The following is an 18,915-nucleotide window of genomic DNA, read 5'->3' as shown; positions in this document are numbered from 1 at the left end:
ATGCGTTTGGGTGGGGCTGCGCGCGGCACAAAACGGATCCCAGCGGACGGGCATTTTCAGGACAGGTCCCTGTGGAGAGAGAGAGAGAGAAAAGAGAGAGAGATGATGATGAGGGCTGGTGGCGGCGGTCGGCCGATGGGGTCCAGCAGGGATGGAGCAGCCTGCTAATGAAGAGCCATCTGAGGCCTCCATTCACCTTGAACATGGGCCACTGCAGCTGCCCTGACCTTGGCTTTGATCCACAAAGATGCTTGACCCCCACCATTCCCCCATGGCTACCCCCCTGCCATCTGGACAGCACACACGCATGCATATGTATGCATACGTGCACACACCCACAGATACATATGCATGCACACGTATGTAGACTTACACATGCACAGACATGTGCATACAGGTATGATGTTGTTTAACTCTCCTGTTTGGTGCAGACGCATACACACAAAAACACAAAATCCAACTTGCGTGGCAAAAATAAGTGTGTAATTGACCTGTGAGTTTGTGTAATAGTGTGTCTTTTTTTGAGATTCATGTGTTGCACCAGTGGGTCACGCCGGTCACTACACAAATATATATGTATGCACACACAGCTACACTCACTCAGACAGCCACATCCCAGCCATAAGTTACTGCCTTTGTCACCGCTCGCGCCACAGGGGCGAAAGGAAGGGAGGGCCAGCAAGGGACGGGGTGGAAAAGGACCATTATCTGCTAAAACCACTTTGCCAAATGTGTAAATGTTGTCGCTAATGTGGAGTAGATTGGAATTGTGCTCTTTCTTTTTTTGGCTACAACCAACCAAGCCTTTGTTCCGCCCATTTCTCTAAATACCAACCCTGCTACTCTACCTTGAAAGTTGTTTCACATTAACTCAGACCGGGGAGACTTTTTTTTTTTTCCTTGTTACTCTCCCAATGGTTGACACGCTCCATAGACATTACATTGGTTTTCCTCTCTTCTCCCTAATAGGAATGCAGCCACTCGGAACGCGGGGGGTTCTTTGGAAATTCCCAAAGTGGTGCAACACGCTCTCCTCCCACACACTGCCTTCTCTTGCTTGTCCGCACAGTTCAGCTGTAAATGACAGTTATGTCACGGGTGACTTGGGTTGCAGTCCATCTGAGGAAATGTAGACCTATCTGTGCATTTCCCTTTTCACATATCATCCCGAGCTGCTTGAGAATCTTTTTCAGGCTAAAATGCGACGGCGGGCGATGCCATTCAGCAGACAGTGATTCAGATTGGCTCTCATAACCCAGTTATTACCTACATTACATTTGAGATGAACATTATCGTAAGAATGTCTCTATGTAAATCTAGCATCTGTGGTCCACCTATCCAGAGAAACTTGTCACAAGCGTGTAGCATTTGCCAGGCGCGCATCACCGGTAGCTGTGGGGTATTTTCCCCCCAAAAGGAGGTCAGTGTCAATGGGTTCAGTGTCCATGACATGGATATAGTCTTTGCGTCATTGTTGGACGTGTCCCTTGATTAAGTTACTGCGTGGAGGCAGCAGCCTCTGTGCATATGCAGGGGAACAAGCTGTGCCCATGGCTTAGTAATTAGAGACAAGCAGAAAGATGAGGGCGAGCGAGAGAGAGAGGACAAGATTACCCCTCACTGTGCATTAGGTCTGATTTCTGTGCAGCAATTTTTTACACAGATAGCATCGTACATTTACTCAAGTGAGCTGATTACGGCTCTCCCTTTCACTCGTCTCCAAAATACCTTTTATTACCGTCTCCCTCCCTCGCCGCCTCTGTCTTTCTCTCTACCATCATTATCTTTTCCCCTCTTCTCTTTTATAACTCTACACTATCTCCCTTCATTTTATTCTCCAATTTATTTATTTTTTACTCTCACCCACTATAATCCATTTCTCATCCTTGGATAGAGGGCAGCGGAAGGAAGTAGTGGAGGAGAGGCGTGTGTCAGAGTGAGAGAGAGCGTCTGCTCCAGCTGGAGTCAATATTTGCTTTAGGAATCTCAATAACAGGCCTCCAGTCATCTGCATCTCTGATAATGGACAGCCATATGGCTCTGTTGACCCACGCTGGGCTGAGGTTCTCTCTCTCTCTTTCTCTCTCTCTCTCTCCCTCCCTCCCTCTCCTTCCCTCTCTTTCATTTGCAGGTTTCCCTCTAACTTCTCTCACCTCTGTTCATTTAATCCTTCCCTTTCCCCTATTTTCTCCTCCTTTTATCGCTTATCTTGGCACATTGCATCCTCTCTTTTACAAGCTTCCTCTCTCTCTGTTTCTCATCCGTAAAACCCTGGGTATGACCCGCCACACAGAGCCGTGACCCAAGTTGCCATGGCAGCAGAGCCTGGGATGCCCTCTCTTTGTCCAGCACCGTTTCCAGCAAGTGACGGGAAAGAGTGACGTTGCATGTCCGGTTATGACTTTAAAAGACACACAAAGCTCAGGAGGAGATTACTTTGATGCGTTTGATCCAGGAAATTCATGCTGCTCTACATCTCTTGAGTGGAAATGTTGGCTTTATAAAGAAGTTTTATAAAGATTTCTGTTTTTTGGAGGTTTAGGGGTGGGAAATTTGAGGATTTTGTCTAATGGATTACTTGTTGATTTGGCCTAAAGTACTTTTTGTTTGTTTTTTTTTGTTTTTTTTGTTTGATTTTTGTAGGTTAAAGCTCATTTTACACCCATAGCCTTCTCTGTCTCTGGTCTGTTTTACATAGAACAAGTCAGGCTTTTCTCTTTGAGGAGCATGGTTGTTTTAACCGTCCGTCTCTTTTTTTTTCCCCCTCTCCTCTTTTTTTTTTTTTTTCCTCTCCAACTTGCGCCCTCCAGATCAAATTAGCGCTATTCAGGGTTTTTGTTTTTTCTCTGTTGTGCCATTGTCGGCCAACATGATAAGTGTCAGAAGCGTAGCCTAATGTCGCCCCGCGTGACGACGCTCTTTGATAACCCACAAGCGTGTTTTCAGCTGTTACCATGGTGATAGTTGTTTAAAAGATAAAACGTTTTACACTACCAGTCAAAAGTTTGAACACACCTGATTGAATGTACTATGTTTTTCATTCTCTTAAAGCCATTTTCATCTAAAGGCTTATGCTTAAATGCTTGAAATTAATTTCTTAGACAAATATAAATAGTGAAGTTGATGCCTATGTATGAATTTCTTTCCAAAGCCTTTGCCTTTCCATCAAGGCAAAGGGGTGACTACTTTAAAGAATCTAAAATATAAGATAGCTTTGATTTGTTTAACACTTTTTTGGTCACTGCATAATTCCATTTGTGTTATTTCACAGTTGCGATGCCTTTAGATTATTAAAAAATATGGAAAATAAAAAAATACAGAAAAATGTGGTGTGTCCAAACTTTTGACTGGTAGTGTATAAGCAACAATTAAACCTGATATGTAAAGGGTACAAAACTGCTTTGCGATTAGAATATTTTCTAACTGAGTGAATCGTTTCCCCGAGTATACACAGTACCACCCCTACTCTCTACCTTCCTCTGTCTCCCTCTATCTCCCTCTCTCTCTCCGTTTCACCCTCTGTCCCTCCCTGTGAGCAGCTTGCCCACAGGACGCTCTGGCGTGTCCCGGCTCAGGTGCCCGTCACCCCCGCTTCACCACGGTTCCCCTCACAGCCATTGGTCACGGCTGCCTTGGCCTCCGCTGTGGCGGCATGTGCCCACCGCCGGCCCCCTGCCCAGTCGGTGTCTCGTCCTATCTATCTAACCCAGACCAGAGCCGCTCAGCCCGGTCCAGCCTATCTCAGCTCAGCCTGGTTCAGCTTTGGCCTTAGCAACAGCCCAGTGCCACTTCCACCCTGGCAACACACTCATAATGAGATGGGAGGAGGGAGAGTGTTGAGCTGTGTGTGTGTGTGTCCGTGAGTGTGAGGTTGCATGTGTTCGTCAGGCAATTTGTCAGGTGTCGTCCATCTAGGAAGCATGACCGCAACAGACAGCCGCGAGCGCAATTACAGACGCATTCTCAAACACCCTTTTGCTCCAATAGTTTCCCCGCACTGCATTTCATCCAGCACTTGCCTCCATTCCACAACAGACTTACCATGATAAATCCATGATAATGATATGATAACGGCTATTAGAATGTTTTCCACCCTCGCCCGGCAGCCATTTTGCCGGCATTCATTTTATCTTTTTTTTTTTTGTGGTTCCCCATTTCCAGTCCGACCATCCGTCCTGCATGCTGGCTCCTCAGGCTCCAGTCACTGCTTGTCACTCTGAATTTCAAATGGCTCCAATTTTCCCCCTGATGGCACGGAGAAGTGGCAGGCAGCGCGTCGGGAAGGGTGGTCCTAGACACGCCGCCTCCAGCAGGGGTTCTATTAGAGAGGAGAGAGGGAGGAGAGGAGAGGTTTGGGAGCGTCACGCCTGTAGTGATTTTTTTTTTTTTTCCCTTTCTTTTTTTTTTATGATTATTTTGGAGACTGCTTTCTCATTTGGGGCTGTGTGGCGCGGCTGATTGTTCCATCCCTGCTTCTGGCCTGGTTGGTTATGGCGGTGCCGCTCTGCCCAGTGAAGCTGCCTCTCATTCTCCCAGCTCACTCTCACATATATATGAGCTGCACAAACCTAGGTGGCTGTTACACTGAAAAGATTTGGTTTGTAACTGCTGCTATAATGTCTTCCTCTCTGAGGAACTGTGCTATGCAAGGATGGACTGATAGATTTGATTATAAAAATGTGATTATTTAGTGATTGTTTAAATACAAATAAACCCAATCCACCCCTATGAATTGGGATTAAAAAATGATGGATTTTGTAATGTATTATGTTGCCTTGTAGTTTTTCTCTCTCTCCTGTCATTGCGTTTTGTCCCTTAACGGCAGCCAATTAGCTATGAGGAGCGGGCGCTCTACCTGGAGGCCATCGTTCAGAACCACAGAGAGGTCATGACCTTCGAAGACTTCGCCTCGCAGGTCTTCTCCCCCTCTCCCAGCTACTATCCAATGAGTGGGACAGGTGAGACATGGACCACGCCTCTGCACCTCTCTCTCTGTCTCCATATTCCCTCCGCTCCATCTCTGTCCATCTTCTGTCTCTCCCTCTCGATATCGCTCCATCGCGCTTGCTCTCATCCCTCGCCTTCTTCCCCCTCTCTTCCTCTCTCTCTCTCTCTCTCTCTTTTTCCACATCGGTCCCCTCTCCTCCTCCACAGCACACCTGTTTGCCCTCCTTGCCTCCTCCGTCCCCTCAGTCTCTCCTCTTTTCTTCCACACCCACGCTCGCTGATGAATATCAAACGACAGGCCGGGCTCTTCACGCTGTCTGACCGACTTCAAACACTCCGCTTTCTCCCACTTCCTCAAGCCCCGCTCTCGCTCCTTCGTTCGTCCCTCCTTGTTTCACACAAACTGCATCTTTCCGTCCGATTACCCTCCTATGAATATAAGCAGCCTTGTTAAATGGAGGTTGCAGTGTGGTTGTGTGTGTGTGTGTGTGTGTGTGCATACATACGTGTGCGATCATGACATCTACCCACGCCGACAAACACCAGCTAGCGAATGTCTGCACAGCACTCTTATCAGTCCATGATGAATAGGACGGAAAACATATCTTATCTTCCCGCTTGTACCAGCTCTGATCGATCTGCAACAGCACCGAAATCAATACAGGATCGCACTTTTCCACTCGATTGGATCTGGACACACATTCTGTTTTGACACGGAAAGCACTCCACAGATGTCTTGTCATTTTCAAATCTGTCAGTGTGTGTGTTTTTAAAGGTGTTTTTAAAGTGTATGTAGTCTTCGTATCGGGCATGTTGGCATGTGAAAATTAACTGTCTGGATTCTTTAGACTGTGTGCTTGTGCGTGCCTGTTTATGTGTGTGCAGGACTTCAAATTCCCAGGAGGCAGGTGTGATCCTCAGGCTGCTGGAGGCAGGCAGGAGGTGGCCAGCCACATTACCATACTGTTGGCCCATCTCTCCTTCAGAGGTGTAAAAACTCCCCAGACTGACCTCTAGTCACCTCTTCCTCTTCCACAGCACCAAACAGCTCAAAGAGAAGCGCACACTGAGGTGGGGGGGGGGGGGGGGACAAAAAAGAAGAGAATAGATACAGAGGAAGGAGAAGGAAGGGGGAGCGGGTGAGAACGTGTGATCGAAAAAAGGAGAGGAAGAAAAGCTTGTAATTACCCAAAGCCCCGGTCATTCATGTCTGTTAGCTGATGTTGTGGGCTGTTTCAGCCGCGGGCTCTTTTGTGGCCGGGCGGAGAGAGGTGAGAGAGGTTAGCCCAGCCTGAGAATAGAGTAATTTCTCTCGCCACTAAATGAGGATTTGTTTCGCAGCACGGGGCATGTGCTGTGGCTTATGTGAGAGGCCATAACATAATGAAGTCTGTGAAGCTGTTGTGTCACCCTCAGCGCTGCGGAAACTCACTCTGAACGGCAATTTGTATTTCTCCGGAATATACTTGTTTAAATAGATTAATAAATGTGTGTGTGTGTGTGTGCGTGTGTGTGTCTGTCCATCCATATTGTATCTAGGACTCTTTTCGTCTACAGAATATTGTAACTCGGTTTCCTCTGTGCCCACCGTTATAACAATGCTGTTGAGCAATTTCACAAATCCCCTTTGCCCGGCAATCTTCTAGAGAAGGGGGATGTTTAAGCCAACTGTGTCCACACACGCGCGCACACACACACACCATACACACCATACACCAGGTGCGACTGCTCTCTGCTGCCACAATTTTCTTGTTTTTGTTGTGTTTTATGTATTCTTGTCAACTGTATTTCTTGTATTTACAGCAGCTGTGAAAAATACTTACATCTTTTTTTGGTACAAGGAACCCACTTTGTGGCTAAAAGACAATTTTGCTTGTTTTCACAACCATAGGTATGATGTCGTTAAGGTCTTAGGCCACAAATTTAACACACAGAAATGTCCCTCATCGCTGTGGTCTGTCATAGCTGATCCATTGTGTCCCATCAAGCGTAGCTTCAATGTGGCTGTGCTGGCTGGCTTAAAAAACACTGCTCCTCATTCTCACCCTTCTGAAATGTGCTATTGCCCTCCCATGCCTTTCATCAGTGTGTGTGTGTGTGTGTGTGTGTGTGTGTGTGTGTGTGTGTGTGTGTGTGTGTGTGTGTGTTGTGCGAGCGTGCTAGTTCTGTCCATCCATCTGTCTGTCCATCCTTCCTGCTCTGACTCTCATTCCCGCCACTAACATGTCATCCATGCTCCATGACAGCGTGCAGGCGTTGGCCGGGGATGGTTTGGGACATGGAGTACCCCTGGGCCAAGCTGGACTGTAAGACTCTTTGCCTGCTTCCTCCACACTAGGCATGAAGCCCCGCCACAGTCCACCGCCATCCATCCATTCACTCAGTCACTGTGAATCCTCCCATCATCAAATAACTCAGGGGGGGGGGGTGCGCTTGATTTAGCTCCTCAGGTTTTGTGAAAGTAAATCAGGTCTCTCCTTTAAGTACAGACTCTGCGTGCTAAATGAAGCGCGCCCCACAGTGTTTCAGTCTTTAGGTCTGCTTTTGTCAACCGCCCCTCTCTTTACCTGTATGGCTTGTCAGCATCTTCCACAGCTTCCTCCTCCATGATCCTGAATGCAACCTCACTCTCACCCCACAACCTCCAGTCCAGCGTCTCGGCGTCCTGCATGAGCCGGTCCATCTGTCATACAGACCCTTGCTGTTGACGCACTACATTGCTTTGCTCGGTTTTCATTGTTTGTTTGTTCTTTTGTATTCATAAACTAAACCTGCTTTTTTTTAATTTTTCAAAATAATGTCTGCACAGGAGTGGGGAAAATAAGTAAAAACAGTTATTTTCTCCAGTAGTTCTCATGAACATCCAAGACACTCCCGCATCTTTTAACTCTCTCACCCTCACCTTCCAACTGTAGCATTTGGTGGTAAATATACCTCAGACTTATCTCAGCCTGCTGTTGCCCTATGAACTGTCCACCATTCATGCTTTGTAGTTCATCAGTTTCTCCTTCCCGAAATCCCTGGGAACCATGAATGGGACAGATTCATCAGGTACCATCAGACATTAAGTCGATTAACTCATCACCCATATCTGTTAACCCTGTGTGACTTTTGATCCTTCCAGTGACAACTAACCACGACGCCACACAAGCTGTCTGAATGCACCTGCACCCCCCCTACCCCCCCCCCCACCCCCCCCACCCCACAAATTACCTACTTTTCAGCAGCGCTGTGTTGTGTTCAAGCTGCGGTGTGGTATGGTGTGTGTGTCTATGTGTTAACTCTGCTCTTACATGATGCTCTACTCTGTTTTTTTTTTTTTTCTTTTTAGATTAAAAATATCTTAAAGGTCCGATAACGGTATTTGACGAAGGTAAGCCCCGAGTCGGACCGGAAGCTTGTCGTTTCCGCCCAGCGGCCTACCGACCCTTCGCTCGTTCGCTCATCCTGGCTGGTTTCCCCCACCCCTCTTTTCTTCATTCAGTACTAACCAAGCTTTATTTACCGAGCGCTCTGACAAAGGGAAGGGGACAGAGATACCAGGCTGTTTATTTGGGGGGTGTCCTACTGTTTTGGCCAGGCTGATAATTGAGAGTGATGCACGGTGGGGACAATTAGCACCTGACTAAGTAGCAGCATGAACAATACGGCTACACTTCTGGCCCCCGCTTCTGCATGTGGCGCGCCTTTATCTCTTCCCCCGGCAAACACTTTTCTCTTTTCTTTCTTTCCTTTTCCCCTCCCCTATCCCTCCACCTCCACCCCCCCCCCACCCCCCCCACCGCCCCCTCCTCCTTCCCCGTTTCCTCCTGTTGGAGTGTGCCTGTTTGCCTGAGGCAGACTCTGAGACTAACACCTGCCGCACTGGAAGACGTCTTTGTCGTCTAAAGCCTTGTTTGAACTGCTGCAGGGGACCAATGGGGTAGCAGGCCCATTTAAAGACTCTCTTTGTTTTCACTCTCTCCCTGTCTCTCTCCCTTCCTCTCTCCCTCTGAAATGAGCCTTCACCACAAGGCAGTTTGGGTTGAGTAAGGAGCGGAAACGCTGGGTTGTAATGACGATAATGATGACACATTAGCCTCTCCCTCGTCTGGATCTGGGTTCTTTTTTTTCACTCGGTAACTTACTATCAAAGTTCAGTTCTTACATAAGGCCGTACGATATAGAGCATCGTTTAGAAGCTGATGTGTGGCAGTGGGAGTGGTGAAAGTATAGTACAGTACGTTTTAATGGCTACTAAGGAAAACGGGAAGGGTGGGTGGTGAGCTGTACAACACTACTGTCTAGGTATGGATCATCTTTGTTGGGTCGTCCCACTCCACAGCTGCCTTGCTCCTGTCTATCACATGCAGAGGCAGCTGGGGCTCAGAAGGTGTAGGACAGGAGAGAGTTACGAGGTTATTAGTGTAGGAATGGGCAGAGTAGATGGATGTGGGAATGCCGGATTTGTTCTGTCCATTAGACCCAAAGTTAGCCCAGCCCACATCTTTAGCCAAGCCCATTCCCTTTTTTTATATTCATATGCAGATTTTGAGAATGCATGTTAGAAGCCCCCCCCCCCCTGTACAATACACACCCAATGTTCCCTCCGTAAGCCAGCCTCCTCTCTCTCCCAGTAAGCAGAGGTCCTGGATGCTGCTGGTGTCCACTGTGCTGCTGAGTGTCTGTTACTCCAGCCATCTGCCGTCCCTTTTAGCCGCTGCAACTTGAGATGCCTCAGAAAAACGGCAGGGAGAAGGAAAAAAAAAAGGGATGGGAAAGAAAATAGGCAACCAGATGCCATCTTGACAAAGCAGGAAAGTTGTTTAAACTCGAGGCATGGCTGAGATGGGTGGGGGTTGGAGGGGGGGGTTTGGGTTTGGGTGGAGGCGTAGTGAGGAAGTGGAGGAGACGTACAGAATATTTGTTTGTCCTCACCAGCTTTTCATGCCCCGCCACTTTTCACTGTTTGCCGTCCCGTAATCATTGACGTGGAGGATGGTGTTCAACAAAGGGAAGGCTCCACATGTTCACCACAGCAACATGTGAAATCTTTATTTTCACCCAAAGCATTTTGCTCTCACATCGCCCACTGAATATTTTTTTTAGCATGCAGCTGCGAGGGCTACCTCTCTTTTTTCACATCATACAAGCATCTGGAAGAATATACTTGTGTTGGGACAATAAGCAGCATCTCTTTTAACAGGCTTGATTTCTCTAAAGCATGTGAAGAAGGCATGTCATTCACTTTACGCTGAAATATTTTGATCGCTTTCTCACATCTTCATTTTAATATGATTGCAAGGGTGAAAGAGAATCAAGTCCAAACAGTATACAGGGTTTTTTTTTTTTTTTTTTTTACAGTTTGTAATATTTGTAAAGCAATATTCCACATAGTTTTAACATGGGGGTTATTCGGCACTTGACCACCATGAAAACCAGAATATAATCTACTCACCAAGATCGGATGCAGCTGGACGAGTTTGTAGCGTTCAGATTTTTACTTCCCGTTCATTTGAGTGAGGCTACGAAAATAGGCTGAAAACTGACATTTAACACGTTTGTGAACAGATTCAACAACAGATCCTGCTGCTGTGATTTTCAATGGACTGTGGGTCCAACATTTTAGAACATCATTTCGCTGAATAGCAAGAGAACATAGCGGAAGGATATCATTTAGGAGAGATAGTTCCTGTTTGGGAGACCGAATCTACTTTTATTTTTAAATTTTAGTGTAAACCAAGAATAGAAATGCAAAATGACAACGGACCCAGGACTGCTTTATTGTCTTAAAAGCAGGAATTGTTGTTGAATCTGTTCACAAACGTGTTAAGTGTCAGTTTTCAGGCTATTTTCGTGGCCTCATTCAAAAACTACAAACGCTACAAACTCGTCCAGCTGCATCCGATCTTGGTGATTAGTGGAATATTGCTTTAAGTTTGGTGACTGTTGGTGGAAGTGAATGATAGTGTGAATCCTGTAAACGGCAGTGTGGGTAATCTTGGTCGGGGGGCGCAGTCACTTGCATGACAGAGCATGCTGGGGTATACAACGGTTACACAAAGCCCCATGAACCCCTGCCACATCTGACCAGCTCTCTCTCTCTCTCTCTCTCTCTCCCCCCCCCATCACTCTCTTCTTCTCTCCATCGACCGACTCCCCCTCCGTCTCTCTGTCCCAGGCTCCTTCACCGGCAGCACGAGTACCGAAGTCGGTACCGCCGCCGGACCAGCGGATTCCGTCGACCAGGTCTCCCCCACCATGCCCCGTGCCACAAAGAACCGAGTTTCCGGAAAACTCCGCCGATCAGCCAGCGCTATAAGCAAATCCTCCAACTGAGCTCTTCACCCCCCCCCAAACCCCCAAATGCAGCCTTTAATCTATTCTTGAAGAACCTCATATGCCCCGTCGTGACTGCAAGAGATTTGGCGTGTATCGTCGTTCTTTGTTTTGTTTTTGTGTCATGTAAACATGTAACTGGAGCACATTGCAATTTTTAATTTAAGTGGCAATTATTGATTACTTTGATACATTTCCATTTTGTTTTGATGTTTAACTGCTTGAGATGGACATGAGACTAAGCTATTTATGTTCATTCTGATGGAGGTTTCACCTAAAGAATCTTAGCAGCATAGGAATCCTTGACTGATGAGTCTTAAATCAACCTGTGATAAAAAAAATGTCATTATTCTCATTTTCTGGTGCAGTTTTCATGCACTAGCAAAAACTTCCACAATAGTAAGGGAATGGGAGAGTGTTTTACCCTGTGTTTCTGTAGCTCGTCTAGCTCTACACTCAAATAACAAAGCACTGAATGATACAGCTGTAAATGGCATAATGCTAAAACTGTGCACAACAGATTGGTATCCGTATATAAATATGTCTGCCTTTTGGCCTCTCAGTGGGTTTCTCCTCCTTGCCCCCCACACACTGCTGTGTCAAACACTGCTTGGCTCTCAGCGTTAGTGACAGGATGATATGTCTTTTGTTTTGTGGCGGTCTGATGTCCTGCTCACCAGTTTGGACCATGTTTTTGGACCATCTTCCTACAGTGGAGAGGAGAAAAGACTGACTCGTGATCTGCACCCACTACTCTACTACACAGACTTCCTGGTTACGGAGCACTGGTAGTATGTGCAGCCGGAGGCTCTTTTTTTAATTGTTTTGAACCCAGAGTGGACAATCAATGACATCTTTCTAACTTGAGCCGAATCGAAATTTGTTTTTGGGTTGTTGTTTTTTTTATCACTCTAATTCTCCTTTTTAAATGAATTCCGATGGATTCTGTCATGCTTTGATTTATGCAACTCCGCTGGAATGAGAAAAGACTGCGTTTGTAATTGTTTTCTGATGTCGTTAACTTGGGCTCATGTCCGGTAATTGAATAAGTTCCCCCTGTCTCTTTCCTCTGCCATCGTTTTCCCTGTCCCGCGAAGCGAGGATTATGACATTCCAACGTTCCCACCGACGTCTTTTGCACTCACTGTCATTGATAAACTAGCATTGAATGTTTCTCTCTTTGTTCTTGGATGTAAATTGCTTTAAAATTTTATTTGCGGATGTCTGTTTTCTAGATGTGTATATAGAGATTACTATTTGATGAATTATTTTGCTGTCGTGTTGTATTATGTATTCATGTGCTGTTTAGAGGAAAAATGCCGCCGGAGCCTCAGGTGAATCTTAACTCCATGCACTGGTGTGTGTGTGTGTGCGTGCGTGCGTGTGTGCATGTGTGTGAGTGAGTGCAAGTTTCTGAAGGAGCTTTTCACAGTGCCTGTGTAATGTCTGTCCACGAAGATCCTGTCCCACACCCTCTCCCCCCCCTCTCCGCCACCACCACCTCCGCCGCCCATAATCAGATTTCTTTTGTTTCTCGTCTTCATTGTGTGAGACAAACCACGGACGGCCGGCCCCGCCGCCCTGCATCACATCTCTTCGTTAGCAATCTAGAAAGAAGTGTTATGCTCCCCTGCGACTGAAAAGGTCAGTGTCTTGTGCTTCCCGCGACAAAAACAGACTGTCTGGATCCTGGGGTGCTGTGTTTAGTCTTTATTACAGGTGGCGCGCTGCTCTGTCTCTCTCTCTCTCTCCCTCTCCCTCTCTCTCTCTCTGTCTGTGAATGGGAATCAAATGGCACCGACTCCTCCTCTTTCCCATGATCCGCTCCCCAAGTCGCCTCATGAGGCCGGAGGAGGGGGGGGGGGGTGGCCTGGGTGAAGGTGGCATGCCGGAGCTGAACTCCTGCAGCCCTCTTAGCAACAGCCAGGCTGGCACTCTACCTCCCCACCCCCACTCCCCCTCCTCCTCGGGTTGCCATGGTAGCCAGGTGTTCCCCACACACGTATATACATAGACTCACACCCTCTGAGGGCTCCACCCAAGCTGCAACACTATCCCCATCTGTTGCACTACTATGCCTTATACTTTTCCCCCGTTCTCTCCTCCTGTCATTTTGTTCCGTCTCTCACATCTCTCCTTCCTTTGTCTGTTCACTCCCCAAGCGAAACGCAGGGGGTGCAAACAGCGGGAGTTTGTTGAGAGCGAAGTCTATATTTGTGCTTTTTTTTTTTTTTTTTTTTTTTGAAGAATGTATAGACATATAGACCTGGGTCACATTAACGTTTTCATATTCCCCCAAAAACCACTTGAAGGAACCACCCTTGTTGCTGATAGAATATGGGGGTCAAGATTTCAGGGTGTAGATGTTAGTGGACGGGGGTCCATGTTACTCTGTGGGGGCTTAGGAGCTGGAGACGTTAGTTTGGACCAGGATAAGGATTGTGTGTCTTATGTACTGGTTTATACTTGTGAAGCAAAAGAGCTAGTGTTAGTTCTAGTATGTTTTTTTGTTTTTTTTCTTGGTTTAGGAATCCTTGTACATTGTGTCAAATCGAGGGCTCCACTACCCTCTGAATATAAATATATTAATGCCTGTAATATAATCTTTGTATAAGAGGAAGAGGGAAAAAAAGCTTGAAGATTTCATCATTACTTGTCAACATATCGAACTGTTTTTAACAACCGAAGTCCTGCTATCTTTATTAGAAATGTGAAAATTGAAACATTTCATTAAATCAATTTGAAATTCTACATTGTGTTTGTGCTTTTTGCCCCTGACTAGAGACTGACTGTGTAACTTAATAGATTTTGTGGAGTAGTGGGTGGGGTTTTTATTAGGAAAGGGTATGGAGGATGAGTGTGTGTGTGTGTGTGTGTGTGTGTGTGTGTGTAAGGGAGGGGGTGCTGACATGATGATGCTGTTATCATGGGCTTTCTGACCCTGGCCCTGCCATGCTAGCAGCAGCAGGGGTAACCTGACCCCGCTCCCATCTGTCTCTCCTGCTGCTCAGCCCGGCTCAGGGAGAGGCCGGCATAATGGAGCCTCACCAGGAGGTACAGGTGCAATGGTTGCAGCACCTACGGGTGCCCTGCCCTGCCAGGCCGCCTGAACATTTTACAAAAGCACTTGACCGTAATTGCAGCCCTAAAACTGTGCGTGTGTGTGAGGGTGAGAAAGCCTAATGTTGCCTCATTTTCACCCAGCCCACCACTATTTGCTTCAATCACTGATGCAGGGAGAGTTTGGAACAGAACAGGCAGAAGCTGGATGTTCCTGCCCTCCAAGACATTCTCTATGATTACTATCCCACACTTTATTATTATTATTTCATGTGTTACACTACTGTCCGCAGTCTATTTTTACACTCGAATATCTCTGTCTTGATGTCAGCACTGCCTTAAGGTGGAATCACACTCATTTATGAGAATCTAAATGATCATTTCCCTGCTCAGACTTTGCTCCTATTGACAGTCAATGGGAGGATGATTTTGTGTCATCCTACCAAAGTAGTCAAGATTGAACTGAATGCAAGTGCAGCTGACTTCATACTTACAGGTTTTGGAGGTGAGGCAGGCTGCTGTGTCCTAACCAGCTGAAAGCACCTAAAGAAAATCGAGCCGCATGAGTCTTCCGATGTAGACAGATGTTTTCCTGCTCCAGAGGTGAGCTCTAATCCACCACCTCTTTGTCCTCCTGTCATGTCCTGACATGGTATTAGGGGGGAATTTATGATTGGGTCCTAAGTGCTTCTCTACGGCAGCGAAGCAGCGTCTATTGAGCCACTGCAGCTATGATTTATCTGTGTGGCCCAAATAAGCTTGATAAATGGAGAATCGAAAGCCAGCGTTAGGCCAGGGGTTCCCAAACTTTTTCCAATCAAAGGCCCCTAAATAGATCTGCATTAGACCACGGACCACCGTTTGATAGGACTGTGACTGTTAGAGGGCAGTGGGGAAAATGAAACCCAAAACAGTCATACATTCTAACATTGTGAAAACTTATAGGGAGTGAAATTAAACTACTCATCATCTTGCTTAATATACCTATCTACGACCCCTGGAGGTCTCCGGACCCCACTTTGGGAACCACAGCTTTAGACCATCTGATCGGCCATAACAGCCTCATAAGAACTGCACTTGTTGTCCTGTGAAACTTCGACTCAAGTCTCAGTGTGGGATATCCACAGAAAATGTATCCTATAGTTTTATGAAATGGGGGTAATATATATCTTAAAGCCATGCAACCTTCAAGAATCATACATTATTATAAAGGTAGGCTATAACATATTGAGACTTCTTGTAAGTTTGAATTATTTAGGCTTGGGATAATTTTGTGTGAAAGGTGTGACCAGAAAATGAGAGGAACTACTGAGAGGAATTTGGGGCAGTTTGAGGTTTCTATAGAATGCAAAATCTCAAAATACATCATGTAGGCCCATACATTCATATCGGTGTGTAGACTACTTTTCTTTTCTAAGTAGTCTTGGTGTGATACAGTCTTGGTATTCCCGTTTGTAGACTACTTATTATCCCAAATAGCCAAAAAAAATCCGAATAGAAACCGTAGGCCTATGATAAATTTTAGCAGAGCAAATAAAACTATTAATCCCAGTAGGAATATTACAGTCATACCATAAGATATAAAAAATATAAAGTACAATAAAGTCACTATAAACTCACTATTGAGTACCACAGACACTTTAACTCCTTCTAGGAATATGATGGGAATATTACAGTGATTTTCGTTAGAGAAGACAGTTCACTATGTGGGATGTTTTTACCCAGTGAGAAAGTTCAGCACCATGAGACCAAGTGTCCTTTTGAAAATATTTTATTTCGATAGACAACAACGATATACACATACAATCAAAGCGCTATAAAAGCCAACATTTAAGAAAAATAACTTGTCCTTAAAAAAGATTGCATCTAAGGTAAGAGCTTTACGTTTGTTTGTTTTTGTTGGTTTTTGTTTTTTTTCTTTTTGTTTTTTACAAGAGCTGTGGAGATTGAAGATTGAAACCCGACCCACGACAATTATCACAACTCATAAATTTGACAAAACATTTTGGCTATACGACATGTAAACTGCCAGAACGATTCACAGAATAATCACAACAAACACAACAATAAGTTACATAAAATAATTAGAATAAATAAATAAATAAACTTATGATGAAAAATATTGCAACAATCTTCCATAATAAAATATGTGCCAGCATTCAAAATTAAAACAATCTATGTTGACTTTTTAAGGCAGTTATACAGCGGAATTTGGATGTGTATGTAGGCTATTTCGGACTAGGCTTATATGTATACTAAAGGCATTTGTGGTTCTACTAAAAGGGAATGCTTCAGTCACTCTATTTCTTCTCATCAAAGTTGATAAGTTCTGTCACTCACAGACTAGCGTAAAGCTACAGTGATACAGCAGTCACAGTCGGTGAATCCAAAAGGCTTTGATGGGGAAAAAGATTTAGGAGAATTCAAAACATTTCTTAGGTCTAGAAGCTATCATTGAGCACGTGTGCTGTCCTAGAAAAATACCCTTTAACAGTCAAACTAACGCTTTGTATTCTTTTTTGATAAACTAATTTGAGACACAAAATCTCAAAATAGGCCTATGTAATTCAAAGATAGAGAGAAGCATTCAACAATCACTGATTGGCATGGAAAAAGACACCTCATTAAACACCATTTAAACATCAAGCCGCCCTGCCTGTCATTGGCCTACAGTATGGCGATGAGCATCACAAAATCTTTTTTTTTTTTTCCCCCAAAGCCTCATTTTTCCTTTTTTTTATCCCCCAGTCAAAGGCACGAGTTTTGTCTTGTATTTAGCAGGCGGGGCGCACAGGCATTTGAAGCAGGATCACCTGCCTGTTCTCCGAGGGGTGGCACTTGTTTATGTGCCTGGTGAGTCCCGGCGAGCTGTAGAGAGTGGCGGGGCAGTATTTGCACGGATAAACCTGGGAGGAGTGCATGAGACGCAGGTGTCTCTCCTGGCCGGCCCTGCTGGTGAAACTCTCCCCGCACACCGGGCACAGCAGGCAGTCCACCGGGCTCAGATTAAGGGGGCTTTGGTTTGACGCTTCCTCTGAGGAAGAGGAGGAGGAGGAGGAGGAGGATGAGGATGATGAGGAGGAGGACACCGGAGCCTGCTCTTCCGCCCGCTCGCCGGTTTGAAACCCGTGCTCCTCCAGCACTTTCTTTTGCAAGGCCTGGTGTCCCATGATGTGTTTTCTTAGGTATGCCTGGCGCTTAAACCTCTTCCCGCAGAACTGGCAGTCGTACGAGCCGTCTTCAGAGCCCGACTCGGACAGACCGGGACTCGGGGTGTCTCTGTCGCTCATGTCTTTGGCTTCCTCGGAGACGGACTTGACACCTAGTGGGGGCATTTTGGCCATTTCGGATTTGACGCCCTGTGCGGGTGGCATCCCCGGCGCACCGGTGGTCCGGGGCTTGTGCCAGCGGCGGTGAGAGGCGAGGTTGGCCGGGCAGCTGAACATCTTATCGCACTCGGGACACCGGTACTCGACCCGGACAATGCGGGAGCACTTGTGCTGGGCCAGGGAGAACGGGTCCGCGTACGCCTCCTTGCACAGCTGGCAGACAAACTCTCCCAAAGGCTTGTTTCCTCCGGATGATTGCGCCCTCGGTTTCATCTCCACCGGTCCCTCTTTGATTTTGAGACCGAGCACGGGAGAAGTCGTCACCTCGTCTTCAAAGTTGAGTTTTCTAATGGCTTTGGGTTTCTTGGAGGCGGGTTTGGACTTGCGCTCTGCGCCGTCAGCTGCGGGCCTTTTGGTGCCGACCCGGTTGGTTGTGGCCGGGATGCTGCTGGTGGTGCCGCTGCGGCTGCTGTTGCTGGTGCCGATTTTCAGGTCGACCGGGGCGAACAGGAGATGGTCCAGGCCGGAGAGGGAGGCAGGTGTCGGGAATGACTCGGCAGAAATAGGCGAGCCCAGATTGAAACTTCGCTCGAAATATCCCCTGTCGTGCTCCTTGCTGATGGGCCGGGTGGGGCTGTAGAGGGCTTGGTACACCGCCTCGGGGTTGCCGAACTGCGCCGGCTTCTCCAGTCGTGGCACCGGCGCGTCTGCTGCTGCGAAATCCGGCGATGCTGCGGCGCGGTCCGGGCTGGACGCCACGGACACCGGCGGGGAGGAGTCCGCCTGAGTCGGCAAGGCAGCTGGGGTGGGAGGCTCCTGGAGGTCATCTTCGTCAGACCGAGTCCTATAGGAAACATGTGCAGATTTCTTGTTTCTTTTCACCAGGAATCCTTTGGGCATTTTTGCGAGTAACGGCGGAAAGGCACTTTGGAGAGGCGGGCGAAGTCTCGAGTATCCAGGTTTGTTTAAATTATGGCCACACTAGAAGCTTATAGGACTTTATCTCTCCACTATATCGATCCCTCTGTTGCTGAAATGTTTTCGTCTCCAAGGCATAGCTCCACTCTTTTTATGCCGGAATGATGCTATTGTTCTCGCCCCCCCTGTTGCAGCATCCCCGACCAATCGGATGAAACCAAGATCCCAGTGGATTTGGTTGTGGGAGGGCTCAAAGCCTGGGTTTGGTGGATTTCGTTGGAGGATGTGCAGATAGCTTAGCAGATGTACTTGCGGTTTATTACATTAATGTGTGCGCTCGGCC

At 46.7% G+C, this 18,915-nt stretch overlaps 2 protein-coding genes across 4 annotated transcripts in view; one reads left to right on the top strand and one right to left on the bottom strand.

The window, feature by feature from the left end:
- The window catches only part of ralgapa2 (Ral GTPase activating protein catalytic subunit alpha 2), a 100,577-nt gene extending 88,099 nt beyond the window's left edge, over positions 1-12,478 (top strand). For 2 of the 3 annotated variants that reach the window (XM_078289367.1, XM_078289365.1), the window contains exons 39-40: positions 4,834-4,958; positions 11,108-12,478. In XM_078289367.1, the coding sequence (XP_078145493.1) occupies positions 4,834-4,958; positions 11,108-11,265 (283 nt within the window). In that variant the 3' untranslated portion in view covers positions 11,266-12,478. Of the gene's footprint in view, positions 1-4,833; positions 4,959-8,278; positions 8,321-11,107 lie in introns of all 3 variants that reach the window. The other variant, XM_078289366.1, reaches the window with a different exon arrangement.
- Positions 12,479-16,080: 3,602 nt separating this feature from the next.
- On the bottom strand, positions 16,081-18,661 carry insm1b (insulinoma-associated 1b). Its single transcript, XM_071900170.2, has one exon. The coding sequence runs from the start codon at positions 18,552-18,554 to the stop codon at positions 17,100-17,102; it is 1,455 nt and encodes a 484-aa protein (XP_071756271.1). The 5' UTR covers positions 18,555-18,661; the 3' UTR covers positions 16,081-17,099.
- Between the last annotated feature and the right edge of the window lie 254 nt (positions 18,662-18,915).

This window comes from Centroberyx gerrardi, chromosome 17 (genome assembly GCF_048128805.1).
Source record: "Centroberyx gerrardi isolate f3 chromosome 17, fCenGer3.hap1.cur.20231027, whole genome shotgun sequence".
NCBI lineage: Eukaryota > Metazoa > Chordata > Actinopteri > Beryciformes > Berycidae > Centroberyx > Centroberyx gerrardi.
The sequence above is the reverse complement of the archived record's forward strand: the minus strand, read 5'-3'. Positions and strand labels throughout refer to the sequence as shown.